The sequence below is a fragment of the Cloeon dipterum genome, chromosome 3, assembly GCF_949628265.1.
Source record: "Cloeon dipterum chromosome 3, ieCloDipt1.1, whole genome shotgun sequence".
NCBI classification, from domain to species: Eukaryota; Metazoa; Arthropoda; class Insecta; order Ephemeroptera; family Baetidae; genus Cloeon; species Cloeon dipterum.
The window spans coordinates 17030037-17050494 of record NC_088788.1 but is presented as its reverse complement, the minus strand read 5'-3'; the positions used below and the strand labels follow the sequence as shown (position 1 = coordinate 17050494).

The 20458-nt window shown below is 39.7% G+C and overlaps 1 protein-coding gene across 3 annotated transcripts in view; it reads right to left on the bottom strand.

Moving 5' to 3' along the window:
• side (sidestep) overlaps positions 1 to 20458 on the bottom strand; it is a 172875-nt gene that overhangs the window by 37348 nt on the left and 115069 nt on the right. For all 3 annotated transcript variants that reach the window (XM_065483357.1, XM_065483360.1, XM_065483358.1), the window contains exons 4-6: positions 5032 to 5243; positions 4277 to 4387; positions 3491 to 3700 (exon numbers count right to left, since the gene is read on the bottom strand). In XM_065483357.1, coding sequence (XP_065339429.1) covers positions 3491 to 3700; positions 4277 to 4387; positions 5032 to 5243 — 533 coding nt within the window. The remainder of the gene's footprint in view (positions 1 to 3490; positions 3701 to 4276; positions 4388 to 5031; positions 5244 to 20458) is intronic.

Sequence of the window (20458 nt, the reverse complement as noted above, 5' to 3'; positions counted from 1 at the left end):
AAAGAAATGATGAGCCAGCAGCAGTCGCGGCACTTTTCTTCCCGCCAATCCGATAATGTAGTTCCAGTCGGAGCTCTCTCCAATTTATTCTAACACGAACCGCGATCTCGCAGGGACTTCGAAATATAATGAGGAGCACAAACAGAATTCCTGTGTAAAATTTATTTTCTCTCCTTTTCGCAGCGTGACGCTTTGATTTCAAGCTTTCCATCATTGAATTAGTTTGCAAAAGTCGTGTTGTATCCTGAAATTTAATTATTTTCATGTCTGGGGCCGGACGCATTATTAAGACTGATGCGCCAAAACTAGCACTTTTGAATTGACTATATGGGGGCGCTTAATTCAAAATCTTGGCTTTAGTCAATCAAAGTTTTTATGGTTTTGTTCGCTAGTATCTGAAATTGTTTGATAAAAGATGACAATTTACCGAATAAATTTATTTATGGTTCTCTGCAGTCTGCATCCACTTCTCCGTAAATCATAAATAAAAATTTAAATGCTTTTAATTTATTTACAGATCAATTTTCAATAATCTTTAAATTTTTGGAATATATGTTCAGCGATACAAATCGACTGATGTGTGATACTCTGGCAAATAAAAGATCGTAATTTTTCAAAAATATTTCAATAGAAATGTGTTCTGGGAATATAGAGCGTGCAAAAATGTAACAGTTTGGAACAGTTTTAATTTTTTTCAGATAGTTCACACAAAATATAAGCTTTATTTTAGCAGTTCCAATTTTTTCGGGTTGCATATCTTACTGGTAGCTAAGAGTAAAAATAAGAAACTGCTTTTCCGGGTGCACAAAACTGCTAACCCTGTTAAATATAAATTTAAAAGCAAGTGATACGCAATCTGTGCTACGGCTATAGTCACAAAATCAAAATTCTCTTGTAGTTGCTACTTACAGAGCTAATTTACATTGGAGAAAAATCCTGTTTGCCTGCCCGTCGAGCAAGTTTTCCGTTCGGACGTGCAGCGACGGCGGAGCAAGAGCAAATTGAGACGCGAGTGGCACTTAGGCAACCCGCTCGAAGGCGACGGCGAGCCGGTTGCATAGCAAGCACGCCCCGCGCGCGCATTAGTATGCATTCGAAAATGCGTTGTGTGTTTTTGCAATGTTGTGTCTCTGTGAGCACAAGCGAGCAAGCGGAATTTATACATGCATACAATGGGTGGGAGAATGCCGGCGGCTTAACGCGGGATGACTTTTTTATGGCGCCGTTACTTTTAATGCAGGCGTCTTAGCGCGAGCGCGAGTATTAATCATAAAGTGGTCGGAGTGAGTGTTGGAAAAGCAAGTGGCGCGCGCGACGGAAAAAGGCGGTCTCATTTAATTACCAGAAATTCCAGGTATTTTAACTTTTCCTCTTATTTTAAGTGCTGCAGCCTCAGGCCCGGACGGTTGCTGCAGTAATTTTGGCGGGCGTTACCGGGAATTTGCGGCTTTGAGGGTTCAGGTGAATTATCGCATCATTTCAAGGAAGTGCCCAACTAAGTTATGCAGCACCTGAAGCTTTCGAGAGCTCAGTTCTTGCCGACAAGTTTAAATGTAAAATTGGGTGAATGAATTGCAATGCATTGTCCAGTTCGTGATTTGAAAGTTGCGAAAATGTGCGACATCTGGCGTTTTTCTTAATATCGTCCCTTTTAGAGCATGTTGCAAAATGTTATACAAGAAAAATTAACAGCTCTCCGGACAGTAATAGCGTTACTTTAAATATTAAAAAAAAATTATAAGATTAAATGAAAAGTGCAATCTATTTTAATTTTTTATCAATGTCGTTTCCTATTTTTTTTTTTTTTTGTAAATCTTCACGGAGGCTCTTTAGCCCAGAAGAAGTAAACGAAATCCTTCTCAACGGCTTTAAACTTCAAATAACGCAGTCCGGACCTGAGCCTAGCAAGAAAGGGTGGGAAGTCATTTCCCGAAATTATCATGCAGAAAATTGCGCTGCGCGTAAAAAGTGCCACGAGCAATTTCGCAAAGCGTGAATCTCCCCTCTTCATTCGCCGACCGCACTTTCCGCTTCTCCCTCGCGCCGTGCCCATGCGGTCTATTTGTTTGGCTGCCGTGAGGAATTGCGCGAGATTGATAGAAGGCCGTGTGGCATGCCATCTGCGCAACGCACAATCAATCTAAGCTTGAGCCTAAGGCCCGAACGCGTCTGGCTGCCTTGTGCACTGACGGACGGACAAACAACCGAATAAACAAATGACCCGGCCCGCGTGTTGCTCCAGATTGTAAACGGATTATACTCCGTGTAGCCAGCGCCTTCTTTCTTCCTTCACGTCCGAATGGCTGTGTCTGCGTTGAACTTGGCGCGAGAGAAATAAGAATGAGTTCGCCGGCAATTTTTCATCGCGAGCAAGAGCTTTTTATGAGCGAACTTGCAAAATTATTGCTCCAGCTTCCTCTACTATTAACTCGTCTGGCAATTGAATTGCAAATTTTCTGTGTGTAATTTTCTCTCACTTTGTCCAACGGCTCTGATGGAAAGATGAAATTATATTTCGACATTTTTTATTCAACGTATTTAATCCCTCGTTTGACACAACGCCAGAAGCGTTGAAACCGCTCAGACTTCATGTTTCAGAGAAAAATAAAAAAATGAGTGCACAATAAATGCCATTATTCCGTTAGGACAATTGAATATGTCAATGCTCAGTCCTATTCATGATGCTTGAAATTAGCCGAAATCAAAAAGCAAAGCTCTGGCTTTAAATAAAAATCAAATTTGAAGAACTGGGGATGTTCTTCTCACTATATAAATTTAAAAATCCGTTATTTTCAGTACAACACTTCTGTCTGACATCTCTCTAAATATTTTAATTAATTTTGTCCTCAATGAACTCTCCTTGTCGGAATTTAAAACTAAAATATAATATGAAAAGTGAGGAAGATTTAATATGACGGTCAAATTGAAATTTGTCTTATTAATTCAATGCAATCAAGTACAATAAATCATTTTTCCTACTCTTTTATATCTTCAATATTGGCTAAGCTGACCTTGACAAACTATAATTGGAAAATATCATCGGCACCAAAGCAGAATGAAAGTCAGCTATCGGAACTTGAAGAAAAGTTGAAGCTCAGATCCATTGAACGGCTTAATTGGAAAAGGCTAGAGAAGGATAAAAATCGACGTTGGAAACTTGAATCCCAGCGGAAAAGTAATTATAACGCGCCTCCAAGTTGCATTCCAATTATCCCTGAAGATATAAAATGCAAAGAAAAAGAGGCAATCTATCTTATTTTCGCGCTGGCAACTTGACTATGGGCGGCCAAAAAATCCGAGACAGGCCGTGCGGAATTTCCCTCGTCCGGCAGCTGAGCCTGACAGCTGCTAATTAAAACAAATGATTGGCCTCTGTGGAGCGATTTCTCCTTGAAAGTTTGCCTCCAAGTCCAATATTTGATCGGTCCATTGGGGCGGGGGATGGAGTTTGCGACGCCACTTTTATGTATACACATGTGCATGTACTCACAGTAAATGAGCAGGGCCACTTCCTTCACCACAGCCGACGTCATATTTGAGTTTCGAGCGTGACAGGCCAGCCGCTGGCCCCACAAAGAACGGCCAACGCTCGGCAGGAACAGCTGGTTGATTGACACGTTCGAGTTGGTCGATTCGGCATCATGCGTCGCGTCAAGCAGCTGGTTGCCCAACCACCACGAGACGGCTGACTTGGGCTGGCCTGCAAACGTGGGCAGAGTAAATAAATAGGAATGTGACGACGTACAAGTGTAAAATTCGCCTCTATGCAAACTTAATGGTTTCAAAACGCTCAAAGTAAAATGTTTATTAAAAGCTGCTGTCAGGAAAAACAAACACGAACGCTCTATGCTAACAAACATATTTTCCGGAAACCATTCAAACGTTTCACGCAAGCAACTCTCAGGTCACGTGAATATCAACAAAACTGTTTAAAACACGCAGTACTGTGGGATTAAAGTCGCGTGTCTGGTCCGGAGTGAAAAATGAGCTATTTACTCCCAACAATCTACAGTGACTGGCGATTTCTGCTACACAATAACCGTATATAATAATGATTTCCCCAAGCCCATCAGCGCGCAGATGGCATAGCAATGGACTCGGTCTATTCTCATACTCGAGTGGAAATCCCAGCGGTGATAGTTTTGCTGTTGCACTCGAGTGCGCGCTATTGACACGTTACACTTTTCTCATCGTCAGTACAGACAACATTTATCAGAAGTGTTGCGCTTCTCTCCCGGCAAAAACAAACAAAAAGAACGAAGAAGTTGCGCATTACCTCCGGTCACGTGGCACGACAGATATAGGTCATATCCTTCTAGGAACGGACCTGCCTCACTCACTACTTCCTCCCCCTGGGCGTTGTAAATCTGCGGGGTGTCGGGCGGAACTGCAAGTGAACAAATTAATATTTATGAAAGTACATTTCGCGCTTCATCTGCGCTGCGACCTGCAAACCTGCATGAATGTTTCATTTTTTTCTGTCGAAATCTGTTTTCTGATCAGATAAATATGAGATAAATTTCCCCCTTTTTTGCAAATGTATTTTTCTAGTAATTTCTTCGAATTACGAATAAATACATATTGCAAATGATTTAAATCAGTGTGGGTGGCTAATAGAACAATTTCTAGAATATGGAAGTTCTTAGTGTCCGAAGCGGCCAAAATTTAGCGCCAACTAATTTACAATTTTTCATACCAATTTAAGATAAAATCCTGCTATTTGTGCATTTATTTGACGTGTTTTAAATCAAAATTGATTCAGCCAATTCTGGTAGAACCTAAAAACAATTATTGAAGACACAAAATCATTCATGTCGTCTTTCGCGCAACTGGCTAAACTGATTTGGATCTTTTAAATTGATTACAAAACACAGAAATTCATTCATCAAATATGAAAAAATTGTGCACCTTAGTAGATCTTCAAATTTTTAAACTAATTCCTCTCATCCTTGACCAAAAAATAAACACCCGATGCAAAGGATTTAATTTCGTTGTTTAATTTGAATTTTTCATTGGTTTTGGGGCACATACCGACTATGGTGAAGTTGACCCTGAAGTTTTTCGTCCTAGAATTGAGGAAGTCGACCCTGCACCTGTAGACGCCCTGGTCTTCGGCTTCAACGTTCTTGATTCGCAGTTTGCCAGCGCCGTTGACACCACTCATGAAGAAGGTCCTTAGTCCAAAGGCGCTGGACATGGCCCAGTGCGGCCCCGACTCGAGCGATCCACCCCTTCCGTCCACGCTGAAACAGAGCAAATGACGGTGAAGTAATTGTCCAGATGAGGTGACTCATTCAAAAGAAAGAGCAATATTGCAATCTCTTTTTTTTCTGCTCCGGCATTATTGCTTTCTGTTGGAGACACTACTCGCGTCGCCCAGCTATTGCTGCAGAAACTTTTTCTATTTTGCCTCAAATAGAGTCGGGAAAAGGCTTTCAAAGACACTGCCAATCGTCCGTACTCTATTTCGTAGCAGATGGTGGCCTGTTAAAAAGTAAACAATTGTGTTCAGCGTCTCGAAAAAGAATCCAATTCATTGGGGCGCCATGGCGACAAGCACTGCTGCAGTACTTGAAAATTCATAACTTTTCATTTATTACCGAAACGTATCGCCCTCGGTAGAAAAGTTCAGCTCACGCATATGCTCGTCGTAGCAGCATTTCGCAACTTCGAGCCGGCAGCCCGCGAGTGCATAAAAATTTTACACCCTCCATTCTTATTCGGTTTTGTACGAATCCATTTATATATTCGCTCAGCAAACAAACTTTTCTTTTTGCATGCCGACGAGAAAAAGAAAGAGAGGCGACGCAAGCAGAACTACCGCAAATTTGACATTTCGAGGAGTTTGGCCTTTCACATGGAAATTCAGCGGGGAGGACTCTCGAATATGTGATTTCCACTCAAATCCACTTTTCCGCATCGAAAAGTGATCAGCTGCCAATCGACTCAGATTTACAGTGTATCTTCTGAACAAGAAATGTTTTTTAAAACGAGATAAATCCGGTTTCCTTAGCAAACAATACTAAAAATTATTTTCTAAGAGTTTTTTCGGTTAGTTTATTTCTATGATTATTATTTTCAGCTTTTGAAAATTTGTTGCATCAAATTGTGGAAATTTTCAAGTAGCCTTACAAATGAGAGGGGGATTTTTTAATCTATCCCTGTTAGTGCTATGCTGTCAGAATTACAAATAATGTAACTCAAAATTAACTTATTTTGAACTTTTTCAGAGAAATCCTACCATCTCAAGTATGAATTTAAGTGAATTTGAAGAGTTAATATACTCCAGCATTTTTTCTCGAATTTTGAATTCTAATTTCTCGCTCGTGCGAATCAATCACGTCAGTGTTTCTTTTAAACAATGCATTTTTTCACTTTTGATGAAGGTTGAAGGGGTTGGCACCCTCTGACTGCTTTACCCACCTTTATACATTACCACCATCTTGTATGGCCGCTAAATAAAAATACCCGAATAAAATTTTTTATAATATCAATAATTTCTGTCAGTTAAGGTCCAGAAACAAGTCCAGAATAAGACTAAAATTTCATGATGAAAATAGTAAGGAGACACAATCCTGTTCGAAGGGTTATAGCTTATAACCTCGGTAAAAGGTGTCGAGGAGTATTACCTACACGTATATCACCTGCACACGGCATAAAACTCAATAGAGAAGAAGAAGCAATTTCTCACAAACGACCGAGCTTGAGTTGGAAAATAAATAAATTTGAATAAGGGTGGAAAAACGGGGCCGTGTCGATAAAGCTTCATGAAAATCAATTTCATGCCGTATTATGATTTTGCAACAAGGCGCGTTTTTCTGCTGAAGAATAACAATAATAAATCAACTTGAATGCTGCCCTAGCTATCCTTTTCTGAAATTGACGTCAGAGTAAATACACGCGTATAAAAAAAAGCTTTATGAGCCGCTTTCTCTCTCAACGGTACGCAAAATTCCTTCCCTTTTTCCGGCTGCCGTATCTTTGCCTCTCCGACCGAGTGCGTGCGCCAATATCCTGCTCCCCGTCGCCGTGCTCGACTGATGGAATAGAGCGGCGAATAATGTTACAACAAGAAAATAAGGAGGTTAAATAAGCCCCCGCCGAGATGCAGAAGCAGCACAAACATTCCGACAGTTTGCCAAGCATCCCAAGGAAATTCGCCTCATCCCTTTCTCTCCGCCACCGCCACTGAGTGTTCCTTCACATGGGCAAGATTTTTTTCCATTTTTCATCTGGGTGTTCGGCCTCTGTTCCACCATGCTGACTGAGTAATGCTAGAAACGTGAGCACTTATCTCCCAAAATGTTGCGACAACAAAAGCGACTTTTTTCGCCAACTGGGAATGAGCTTCGTAGAATCAATTTGTTTCTCTCTGATATCTGCCAATAATCATGATCCGAATTAATTAATAATGCCAGTGGTTTTCCTTCGATATTCCCTGTCATAACATTAATAATAATTTGAGCGTTACCAGTTTTGGAATTTGAAACAGCACAGAGCAATCATTGATTTGATCAGCTAAAATTAATTATGTCTGGCTATGTGTGAAACAACTTTGCATTGATTAATAGCGTTTCTGTGAGATGTAAACTCGTTATACACTGCACAGGCACTTGCTCAAAATATAATTGGGTGCTTGTCATGTCATGCATAAATTGTGAACTCTGGCTTGCATGATTAATGCGTACAGAACGCAGTGTAGTCAATGCCCAATAAATTTCGTGCCCAACGAGACGTAGATGATTATTAATAATTTTCGAGTACGCGTTAAGTCCTAAATAATCCTTCGCTTCTATGATAAGAAGGAGTGGAGACTTTAAGATTGACTATTTTTTAATTTTAATATTTCAGAGTTGTTTTTCATTGAAATAAAAAGTGTCTCTTTGATATCTGTTGATTCTGGAATACGAAAAATCCAAATAAATATTAAAACTTAACTATTTTAGCCGTTTCTAGTTCACTAAAGTAAAACGAAAATTGTACTTCACATCAAATAGTTCACTGTTGTTTCATATCTAGTGTTTCTTTTTAATATGTGTTGGCTTTGTGGTCGGCAGGAGGTTTCTGGCGCTGACCTGTAAATTTTGTGTCATGCAAAGATGATTTCAAGGGAATATTTATCCGAAAGCAATTTAAAACGGCGAGTAAAGCCATACAAATTTACTTTCTATGCTCATTTTAAAAGCTGTAAAAACAATTTTAAAGATTTTCCATTCACAAAAAATGGATATATTCATTAAAAAACAGCCAAGAAAATAAATAAAAACAAAATTTATTCTTTTTCTTTTCCACCTAAAATTCCCAAACCTCAATAATTTAATTATGAGAAATTTACATCCCGAAAAGGCGTAAATTTATTTTGTTTTTGTTAAGCGATTAATAGATTACTTTTCATTAAGAAAAAACAGGCCACGCCAGATAGAATCCGCGAAAAATAGCTCCCTTTGAACTTTGCGAGGTATCTCTTCGCAGAAAGGCGATAATTTATTGATGGGCAGCCGCTCCGAAAATATCTGTTTGGCCTCCATAAATCATGCTGTCAAGGCGGCTGTCATAATAATGGAATCGGAACGATGAACCTCTCTTTCATGTCGACGCCAGGTATACGTGAAAGGGAATCGTTTTATGCGTCTATTATTGCCAGCAAAATTTCGCAGAAATGTTTTGGGCGAAATTTTATTTTTGATCGTGATGAGTGACGTTTACAACAGCTACTGAAAAAACTTATCATTCCCTCATCTTTGTAGAGTTCACACCGCGGAATCGATGTTAATTTGAAATCCAAACGTTGTAACGCCGACTCTGCGGGTCTCTAATTGGAAATGTATGTTCAGCAGCAGGGTCGGACGCACTGTTCGTTTGCAGGGGTTAAATGACAGTAATGTAAGCCAGAAGTATTATTTTCGGTCGGTGTGAGCCACCGCCTCCGCCGTGTGTGTTCGTGCAGGACGGCTCTCTCTCTCTCTCTCTCTCTCTCTCTCTCTCTCTCTCTCTCTCTGTTCGAATCACACTCTCATTAATCTCTCTGCCCGACAAAATCAATGCGGGGCTGCTTTTGGCTGGGCGTCAGGCAAAAAGTGCCATCGCCGACGAAAAATGCTCCTCGCTTGGCAAACCAGCCGAAATCAGATTTTTACTTGAGTGCCCACAACGCTGGTCAGCGAAAAGTGGAACTTCTATTGTGTGAACTTGTTTGTCCGTAACTTATTATGACAAATTGTGCACATGAGCAATCGTTTCTAAATTGATATTGACCTCTTAGAAACTTTTCATTGGTTAAAAATCGCATTGGACCTATAGGAAGCTTGAATAAAAAAATCTAAAAAATGAGTCTTAAGTTCATAAATGACGATGGGATAAATTATTTTTTTGTATTTAAAATTATTGTCATGGTAATTTTGGCACTGACCGAACGGACCAACGTGTGGTACAGGACCAATTGAACTTAATCGTGAAATAAAACCAATGGTGAATAATCATTATTTTTTTGCCACCTTCTTAATTCTGAGAGTGTGGAGGCAGACCTGATTAACTGAAGAGAAAAATAATATGAAGTAAAACAGCACCGTTAAAAATTGATACTTTCCTTGGATTAATATATTTTTTTCCAAATAAGAATAATTTTTGCAATGTGATAGGTTGGACTTGCAATGGAAAAAATTGATTAATCGTCAATTTAAAAAAAAAGTATAATAGTGTTTAGAGCAAGCGAATAAAATGAATTCGGAAATGCAGAGCTCAGAATTAACTACTGAAAATTTTAGTCAAATTCAGCGGCTGCAATAATTTAGAAAGTAATTACAAGCGCAAAATGACTGAGCAAACTTGAGTATGCAAATTGATCGCTAATCACCGGACCGTAAGCTTTAGTGGCGGGCAGAATCGAATTTTAACTAACGAGATCTGCGGGTTGTACGCCACCCGCATAATTACACCTGCTCTCGCTCGATTAATGCAAGAAATAAGTGGAACTTTGCCAGATCTATTGATTTTAATTGTTCTCGCTGCTGCCTCTCGTGGAGCCGAAAGAGCAGGCTGCAACTTTAGCGCCGATAAGAAAGAAAAGTTGGTGTGGTGCCGCGGTTGCAGGCTGCAGTTGTTACACGAGTGTGGAGAGAACGAGGAGCGAACTCGGTTGGCTGGCAACACCTCCTTGATGAGCGCGCGAGAGAGGCCAACTTTGTTATTCTCCCCGCAGGCAAAGTTTGCTTTAGGAATTTTAAGATGAGCACCAGCAGCAGCCACGTCGCTTCGAGTGGAGTTGGAACGCGAGATTATCAGCGCATGAAATTATTGTACTTTAAAGCTGCAGGAATTTGTTATTCCGGCCGACACGAGAGCAAAACGTTTTCCTCTATTATTAAAAGCGTATTTTTACAGAAACGTGTAACACTCGTTCTTTGTGATTGTCAACGTGGAGATTTTCTAATTTGCTTTTGTGTTTGCCGCTAATTCTCATTAATATCTTTTAAATGAGAAAATACCTTTTGCGATTTTTCACAGGATTTTTTTAAGTGTATATGTAGGCTATATTTCAAACCCATTGGCAACAGCAAAACCTTTTGTACCGCCAGAATTTTTGTTATATTCTTTTGAAATAAATACTATTTTAATTTTGAAAAATAATAATAGGGCGATGAAGTAATTAAGAATTGTTATGGATAATTTGTCGCAATATTTCTATGAATCTACCCTTTAGTATATATAAAGACAGATTTCTGGTGGCAATTTTGCTGAACTTGCTTCACCTTATGCCAATTTCGTGCTACGACCAGTGACATGTCATCCAATTAAACCTTTTTTTAAGTTCAATAGGAAAATCTAGACTTTATTCCACAAGTATTCTCTTGAAGGCAAAATTAATATATATTTTGTTTACTTTTGACACGTTGAATTATTTTTGCAAATTTATAATCACAAAATCTATTAATATTGAAATTATGCCACATATTATGCCGTAAATTTGCTATAAATGTTTTCAATGCTTTCCAAATATTGGAGAATGTCACAAAAAGCACCGAGTAAAGCCATTACAGTTTGCTTACATATTTCCAATGCAAATATTAACAGCCGAGCTCACTCACTCACTCGCTCCACGGCTGAATAGTGAGCTCTTGTGCAAATTTAGTGCACACCATTAGGACGTGCTTACATGAATGCCATCTCAACAGCCCACTTGTCTGCTCGAGAGCGAGCGAGCAATTGGACTGCAACGCGAATAAAGACGGCAGGCAGCCAGCGGAGCAGATAAAAAAGCAATTGGCGCCGCTCGAACGGCATGCACACGCCCAGCAGCCTGATATTTCTCAGCCGATTCCACTGGGCCGTTAATTACGCGGTTCATTTCGCCTGCGCGCCTGGAACCGATTCAAAGAGGTGTAGACCATTATTGCGAATCGAGATTAATTGGAGCTCTTGCGAATATAATTTGCAGGCGGAAAGCAACGCCCAACCTGCCAGTGGCATGAGTTTGGCTCTGCCGTCAATTTGCAATATAATTTAATTATAACATTAAGTTGGACTGGGAGAATAATTCAATTGTTTCAAAAGAAAATTTTACTATTCCTTCTGTTCCTACTAATTTTCGTAAATTTTGTATTTAAAAATCAGTTACTCTTGCTAAAAATTTTGTTTTCATATTTTTATTGCAGCAGATAGTGGTTTATGGTGTTCTATACGCAGTAGTTTTTTATTGAGTTGTTTATTTAACTATAAATATTTTTTGAATTACTACTTCCAGCCAATTTTAATTTATTGAAATGACCAAGCAGAAATTTCAATTTTTCTATAAAAATACGCACGATTATTCAAATTTGAGGAACAAATTCTATTAAGAAATTTGCCTCAAAATAATCTGAAAATTTGTTTAAATTCCATGCTGAATTTCTAATTTTATTCATTATGTTAGTGATTCAATTCTAAATCAAATATAGGTCATTTAGTGGCGTTGTGAGGGAGTTCATCAATTGAAATTAAACGTTTTAATTAATCCCCTATTAGCTCAATGCCACTATGTAGACACTAGAGCCGATCGGTTCGTTATTGCAGTTGCACATTGAATGGAATTAGTTGGGCTGATCTGTGCGTGTTGGATGCAGCAGAGAGGGATCGCAATAATTGGCGCTCGCTGGGTGCTCCATAAATCGAACATGCTCCATTTATAAAGTGGCAAACAAGAAACGTAATTTCTCCATCTGCTAGCGGGAAACAAAGGGCGCATTACGCCCATCTATAAAAGAGGAGGCAAGGGTGGCGCGCGAGGCGTTTTATAGTTATTGTCTTCGATGCTATACACCAGATACTTCATGGTTATTTACTGCGTCATTTTTCCGTTTCTGCCGCGCGCAACATTTTACCCCGGGAAGCGACTGCCAGTTATAATAATGGCACCCGCCGAAAAGCTCTAGCTTGCCTTTTTTACGGTCTTATTTCTCGACTCATTCCATTTTTTACCCGTGTCAACTATAAAGTATTATTACTTTTTCTTCATCTCGCCCCACCCCAGGGTAGCAGTTGATGGCTGTTCATACCTTTACTCCGTAAAAAGTAGTTATTCCGCCTGAAATTTCATCACAATTCGCTGCTTCTTGCGAACAAACAGCGTTTCCAGGCAATGAAACACGGCCAATTTGTCTAATAAAGTGCGAGGCGCCGTTGGCTGTGAGAATCACGGCTCTCATTTTGGCGAGCGCTGCAATCAGCCAGGCCAACAAATTTCCATTTCCCACGACAAGAAATGCGCACTTTTACATTTCAAACACCATCGCAACGCTTGAATTTTGGCCCTCTAAACTTTAAAAACCGATTTCCCATCTATATAGGGCTGCGATGCAATAGCACTGTCTGAATTTTCCCAAAGATAATTAAGCAATTAAAATTTAACTTAAGAACGATGAAAAATTGTGAAAGTAACGGTTTAAAGTAAATGTCTTTATAAAAAAATGACTTGCAGAAAAAAAATTGCAGAAAAAATTCAAAATGTCTTAGTTAGAAAAATTGCGGTTGAGAATCAAAATCCAGGCAGTTTTATGTTCAAGAAAAATTTTAACTACAATTTTTTCATGCAAAATGGTTGTTTAATAGATATAAAATAAATCAAACTTTTTACGTAACAAAGCAAACTTAAACACTAGTTTGCTATAAATCGCACGTTTCACGTAATGTTCGTAGAAACCGATTCCCTCTATCAATCGGATTAGAAGTTGCAGATCATTCTGTTAATGGCTATTGTCAAGAACGTCGTTCTTTGTTTATTTCTTTTCCACTAGAGCTTTGGCACATTGCGATCGCACTTGATAAATTTAAACCGATTTTCCCGCGAGTTAGCAATGTTTCTGCCTTCTTCCCTCTCAATTGCGAGAGACTTCACTCGTCTAATAAATGAGAGCTTTGCAATGGCTCATTCATATCTTCATCTGGCTGCGCAAGAGACCGCAGTGGAAGAAAATCGCTTCACCATAAATAAATAAATCTCTCAATGGTCTGTTTGAACAGAGTAGAAAAACTTCTGCCCGTCAAAGAAGGAGAGGAATCTGTGCTCCATTTAGCAAATACCTAGAAAATAAATTGATTGTTCTTTCTTGATGTAGATTCAATGAGTCTGGATGTGGGGGTTTGTTATAGAAATATCTCCGGTTGATCATTGTTGAAAGAGTCTCTCGAAGACCACCCACCATGAATATCGATATTTATAGTTGCAATAAAATATATAAAATTCTTGTTGATTTTGGAAAAGCTAGAGAGATTTCCAACTGTAGGATAGCAACAGTAGGATTTCTGAACTAAACTTTTTTATTGTTTTAGATTAAAAAAAAACAACAAATCAAAGGATCCAATTCGATTTTAATTTTTAGGCATCCAGAAATATTTAACCAAATAATGAATTGATAGAAACATATTCATTTTATATCTTAAAATATACCTCTTTTTTAATTTTAGAAATAAATTCTAATTTGTTATAGTTTAATCTGTTTAAATCTTTCTGCTATGTGTATTAAACTTAACTTCATAAATTATACATCAATATCGATTTACCCATTAAAATCGATTTTAGATCATGACTAAATTGAAGTAGCGGTGCAACTTTGGCAAAAGTAACTACTGCTACGAAAATATGTTTTCGCATAACCTTTTTCTAACCCAAGTGGAAGCTTTTGTTTTTCCTGGGTGACATGCACCGTAGGAAAAATTCTAAATCCTCTTTGGTCGGTGATCCTGTGAGTCAGAGAGCGCAAACAAAGCGTTTCCTTTGCCAATCAGTCCCTCTGGCATGGAGCGAAAATCGATAATGTGGCTCCTTTCAGTCTTGAGCCGGCGTTGCGGAAGTTTCGGAGTAGCTGGCGAGCATAAAGGCGGCGCAAAGTTGGCCTTTCCACGCCAAGGTGGGCACAATTGCGCCGCGACAATTTATCTGGCCATTTAGTTTGGGCGTGCACCACTGAGTTTTATGCGCGCCGCTTTTCGCCACTCGAAATGAGGACTGCTTGAAGCCCTTTAGACACACGTCTGCGCTACCTGGCGCTAGGCAAACAATCTCTGCCATTGTTTAGCCGCGCAGCTGGGCGAAAAAAAACAGACTGACACATTTTTTCCCCTTTGAATGCACCCAGTCCTTCTTCAACTTGAAGATTTCTTGCCTCTCTGCTGGCGGGGCGAATAAAAAATTGCAACTCGCGACCTGGAAGTGCCACAGCTTGTAGCAATGAATAAAATATGAGCCGCGAGAAGGAGCACACCCACCATAATGCACTTTAATCAGAAAACGCCTCCTCTTGCAGCTCGGCTCTTATACATCACGAGTCAGTTTATTAGGCATTGCTGCATTTATACTACGTGCCTGCCAGTGACACACACGCCACACGCCACGCTTTTCAAACTCTCACGGCCTGCAGTGTGCGAAATTATTCCAAATGGCTGCCGTTGCGCGCTGCACTTTATTAACAACATTCATCTTCCTTGTGCGCCGAGGCAACTTGTTTTATGGGTGCAGAACAAAAGGATGTGCAGCCCATTAAAATGGTATGAAATTGCTTTTCCTGTCTCTTGATGTTCGTATCACAAAACTGCAAGCTAGACTTATTTCCTTTTTTAATTTAGTCGCATCCTTTAAGCGCGCTGCATATGTTCCCTCTTTGTCAGCAAGGCGGAAAAATAGCCGAGAGCAGTTAAATGTTGTGAAAGGTAAAAAGAAAAACAATAAAGCTGTTCTTGTCTCGGTGCACATTCACTTTGATATTCGCATCATGCATGCATGAGTATATTCGGTTATTGGATTCTGTTTTGTTAGCCTCAAGGCTCCGATTCGCATTTACGTCAATGGCTGAATTCGGTTCAAACGGTAGTAAAACGCGAGGCAATAAATACAATTATTCATCATGCAAACGGTTTATTGGAAACAAACAAATACAACTTTATGGTGCTATCTGAAGCACACAGCCTCAAAACAAATTGGAGGAACTAAACCGAGCAATCACGAAGGCCGTATAATGGTATGAAAAAATTTAAACTGCCCCGCTCTAGTATGAAAAATTGGATTAAACTCGACAGTCATAAAGTTGGCAAGTGCTCGGCCGATAGCGTTCGGGAAAAATCCATATTTATGGTGGTTATTTGGTGTCATAAATGGCACGTTTCAACAAGGTTGGTCCGACACATCGGCAGAGAGCATGCGAGCATTTGGCCTGATACCAACTTTCCACTTGATAGAGTATATTCACTGTCCTCACAATCTCGCATTTTCCAGCCAAACTTTTCACGATAATTCATCAGACTAAATTACACAAAATTCGAAAAGTTTTGCATCGCCCGGAAGTGAGTAAATCTAGGACAAGAGAAACAAATTTTATTTCAGCCCGAATCACAATATATAACATGCAAACGAGAGGAAAAAAGTTAATGGCCACGAAACAATATTTTGCTGCTGCGATGCCGTTAACCCATTTAATCTTGAGCGTGGGATGAGCTGAGGCTAATGAAATGGATTGTGCGCGCGTCGTTTATGCGGCCAAGTGCTGTTTGCCTTTTTCTTTGTGCCCGCCCAACCGAGATCAGCGCAGCAGCAACAACGATTGCAATAAAATAAGTCGCGCGCAGTGCTGAATTCATCTCTTCGCCGGGACGATAAAGGAAACGAGAGAGGTTGCTGCAGCAGATGCGAGCCGGACTTCGCTCGTGCTGAGCGCTGGCAAACTGCGGCTGACCTCTGGCTGCATTTCAAAAATGCTATAGGTGTATTAGGGCTGGCTGCACTCTCACAGATTGAGTCAGTCTTATGGCAACAGGACGCGCGCCTGATTTCTTATTCCAGCAGATAAAATAGGAAAGGCGCAGTTTCTCAACATAAAATTCAAGCTGCGTTGGATTCTGACGCAAGTAAAGGATTATATTAGTTTTGGTGCGAAAACACTGCAGCAATTTAACCGTTTCAATATAGCAAAGTTCTTTTTTTTTGGTTGAGCAAAGATTTGGTCTTGCCAGTCTGTACCCTTTTGCAGTGACGAATATTTATCATTTTAGGGCTGTGATTTTTACTTAGTTATTTGCAAGCCTCTTTTATTTAACTAAAAATCAGTCTGAAAAGTCTAAATCCATTACTTGATAATAGATTAAATTTTTTACCTACAAAGTAATAAGATCTAAATTATTTCTAAAAATCATTAGGTTTTATTTTTAATCATTACTAAAAATGGAATTTCTAAAAACAAAAAATCCGTGATTAGTTAATAAAGCTGACTATATATTTTTCCCATCCTGCGTAGTCCTATTTTTTATCTTATAAATAAATTTTAGATCGATCTCTCGTAGATTTTAATATTTCATATGTGGGGCAAGCAAATACCGAGAAAGGTCTAACTGTCGCCGATCCGCTCAATGGAGAAAATCCCTCGGCACCAATTTGAACTGTTTGTTTGCGTTGCCGTCCGAAAATCAGGTTGAAAGGATGAAATAAGCATAGAGCTGCAGTGCACGAAGCCAAACGATTTGCCTGCCTGGCGGGGCGTCGCCGCCGCCTTTGTGAAACCGCAGGAAGGGCAGGCAGTCTCCAAGAATTTAATCAACCGGAAAGCAAGGAAGCGCGGTGTGGAGAGAAAGAGCAACTGCGTAAATTAACGCCTTATTTATTTGGCAACGGGCGAAGGGGAAATATTTCTGCCGCAAAGTGACAGAAATGGGCACATAATGTCGGTGATAATGTGTCATCAGGGGTTGCGGCTCGGCATCCCCAGTTTTCTTTGTCTCTCTCTCTCTCTCTCTCTCTCTCTCTCTCTCTCTCTCTCTCTCTCTCTCTCTCTCGGCCACCGCCGCGCCGGCATGCTAAAAAGGATGTAAAGTGAATTAAGGACGCCGACTCGGTGCCAACGCTTTGTGCGCCACACGAAGATTTGTGTAAAATTACATCTTTTATCGCGGTTGGCGAGCAGCGCAGACTGAGAAATAGGTGCCGACGACCGCGGAATGCAGAAACAGCTAACCAAAAGCGAAAGACTTTTCGTGAGCTATTCCACGACGCGTGATTAATGGATCTCTTTAGATATTCTAATGATTTGTTCTGGCTGACAGATTAATAAGCCATCAATTACGAATTTTTAAAAGACGGCAGAGAAATTTCTTGCTAGTCTGACGAGCGTAAAACGTGCTTCCTTGCCTGGGATTTCTTTCCCTTGTGGACTTAATTTAAGTTTCTCAGAGGAGCAAATGTTTGTTGAGCTAATTTACAACTTTTAATTATTTCTTCCAAAAGGCTTATTTCTCTGGCCTTCTTCTTTTGACGTGCAAGCACAGACTTTCAAAAATTAAGTTCACGAGTGGATCATATAAAGTATATAAAATATGATGAACGTCAAGCTATTTTCAGAATCATTTTATTTAGAGAGCTCTTATAAAGAGAAAATACAAATCCTATTTTCCTCCAAGTCTGGCTTTCATATCGATTAAAAATTGCTTTTGAAAAAGTCAATAAGCCTCCCACTCTCCCACTGTTAAAATTAGGTCCGGGTAAAAAAAATCGTCAAGTATTTTCCGCAATTTTCTGGCTATAATTTTTATATTTGTTTATGAGACTTTTTTAAACAGGGAAATATACTATTTTTAGTTGCATGAAGAAAATGAAACTCCGACAAAAATCATAGGGAAACGGAATGATTTCCAATTTAAATTTAGCTTACCGTGTCCTAAATGAGAGGTCCAAAAACTTAATGGCTTAAATTACAGCAAAAAGCTCGGGGGTTTAAACTGGCGTTGGGTTTCATTTGGCACAAGGGTTTTAAAATTTTTAATCAATCAGCGTAGAGTAATATGGTGTTCTCAGATGTACAATGATTTTTTCAGAGATGTTATTCGAGCTCAATTTTTGTGCTTTTGCACATTTATGGAAAAGTCAAATAAAAAAATTGAGTTGCGCTACTTTAAATTTATCTTCAAAAAATTTTTAATAGCCTAAATGGACCATTTTCATGATCAAAATGATTTAAAAATAAATTTAGACATTTTTTAACCTCTGAGCTTGTGGTGCCTGCATTTTTTATGTCATGTTTCAGGGTTTTTAGCTAAAACCAGTTAACATATATGTATCTAGTCTTACTTTGTTTTCGTGGAGTACAATTGTGCGAACCCTCAGTTTTGTAGCGTGAAAAGTCTCATCTGCCTGCCTCACGATAGAATGTAATTTAAACAGCGGCGAAAATAATCCCTTAATGACCGCTTGTTATTAGTTAATTTTACAACTGGGTGTGCAGGCTGAAGTTTTATATTTTTATTGCCGGCAAGCGGGTGGCCGGGCTGGGTGGGAGCTGGCCCGACTCCAGCTCGTGAGCGCAGGCCGGGGGACGGCGTTCTCGGCTACTTCTTTCCAAATTTATGTACATACACGAACAAAACTTTTGGTTCGTTCGAAGCTAGGAACACACGCACTGGTAGATAAAGATCGTCATTCCACAATGAAGGCATGAAGCTGGCCGGGGGGACCTCTTTTTAACGACTATCTGCTCGGCGAAATGTGGTGGAAGGGCTGCACAAATGAAAAGCCGCCGACGGACTGACTGGCGAAGCCACTTGAAAGAGCAGAAAAACTCGGTGATCCGGCTTTCTTAATGGGCAGATAAGTGGAGTTCATATCGCGTTGAAAAAGAGATGAGAGCTGGGCGTTTGCAAATAAAAAGACTTTTGAACCGTCATAAAGGTCGCTTTGTGCGAGCGGGGATTGAAATTGTGACGGTTGGATCTCACTGCTAGAGTAATTAGTTTGATGACAAATGTTGATAGAAAGTAAAAAACCAGTGGAGCATCAGTCAAGTCATGATTATTTAATCGATATGAAGACAGAGCAAATTGAGGTTACAGTTTGACAACAGTCACAAATTAATATTTCTGGCTGGAGTGGAGAAAACTTCAGGTGGTTTTTAATCACAATTGATAGTACACATTAAGTGCAACACCGCCCTAGCTCGTGCTGGATTATCGTGTTTTGGGATTAACAACGACCATTGCAATAATGTCGAAAGCAGTTCAATGGCATTATAGTTTGTAAATCTTTTCGCTGTTCCCTTTTTACAAATGGAAGGAGCAATAATTATGCCAAGAGAAGAAACGTATCTGGTGAGGGGATATCATCATTATCGTGCTCTCCAACATAATTTGACTCTTATGAATCCATTTGGCACTGTCAGTAATACAATTCACTAGTATACTGTGGGGTCTGTTCGAGCTGCGTGAAATGGATAAAGTAATACCTTTGTCCATACCTTTGTATTACTCAGTTTATTGGCTTGGTTGAGCGGAAACATGAAACCAAGAATTTGATCCAGAATTAAGACCCTGAAATGCGTCGAGTCTATTGGTTACTATACAAGAGTCAAGAATGCGCACGACACAATGCTCCCGGCCGGAGAGAGAGAAAGGTGATAAGTCCGTGTGAGCGGTCAATGAAGGTGGAAGGTAGTGACGCGCTTATCATACAGTTACAAGTAACATCTTGCGGAGCGAATTAATACAAATTTAGTTTAGTCCATAATGTGCGGGAACCGCTACAATACTTAGCTGATGTGTTATTGACCCCTTTTTTCAATTTCCACGTCATCTTAAGTTTTCCAAATCACCTCAATTGCTAAATAATTTTACAAGTAAATATAGTTCAAAACAGGCCTCTGGGAGATGATTTATGTTGAAAGTAGTTGCGACAGTTTCCCTCTAGCATGCTCTTGACGAGTGTCACTGCAGCACTACTCATTCCGAGAGGAAATCACTTGGAGCAAAAGTCGAGGAAATGAAATGGTGACATATTATAAAAAATGCACACGGCGAAGTTTTCGTAGATCAAGCGTAAAATGAGGTTTTGCAAATTGCACTCGGCGGAGCCACCACGATATTTCATCATTTCAATTTGCCCATAGCAATTATCTCGAGATCGAGCATGTTCGCATGGCGCACACATACGCCATTACCGCCGGCGCTGCTCTGCTAT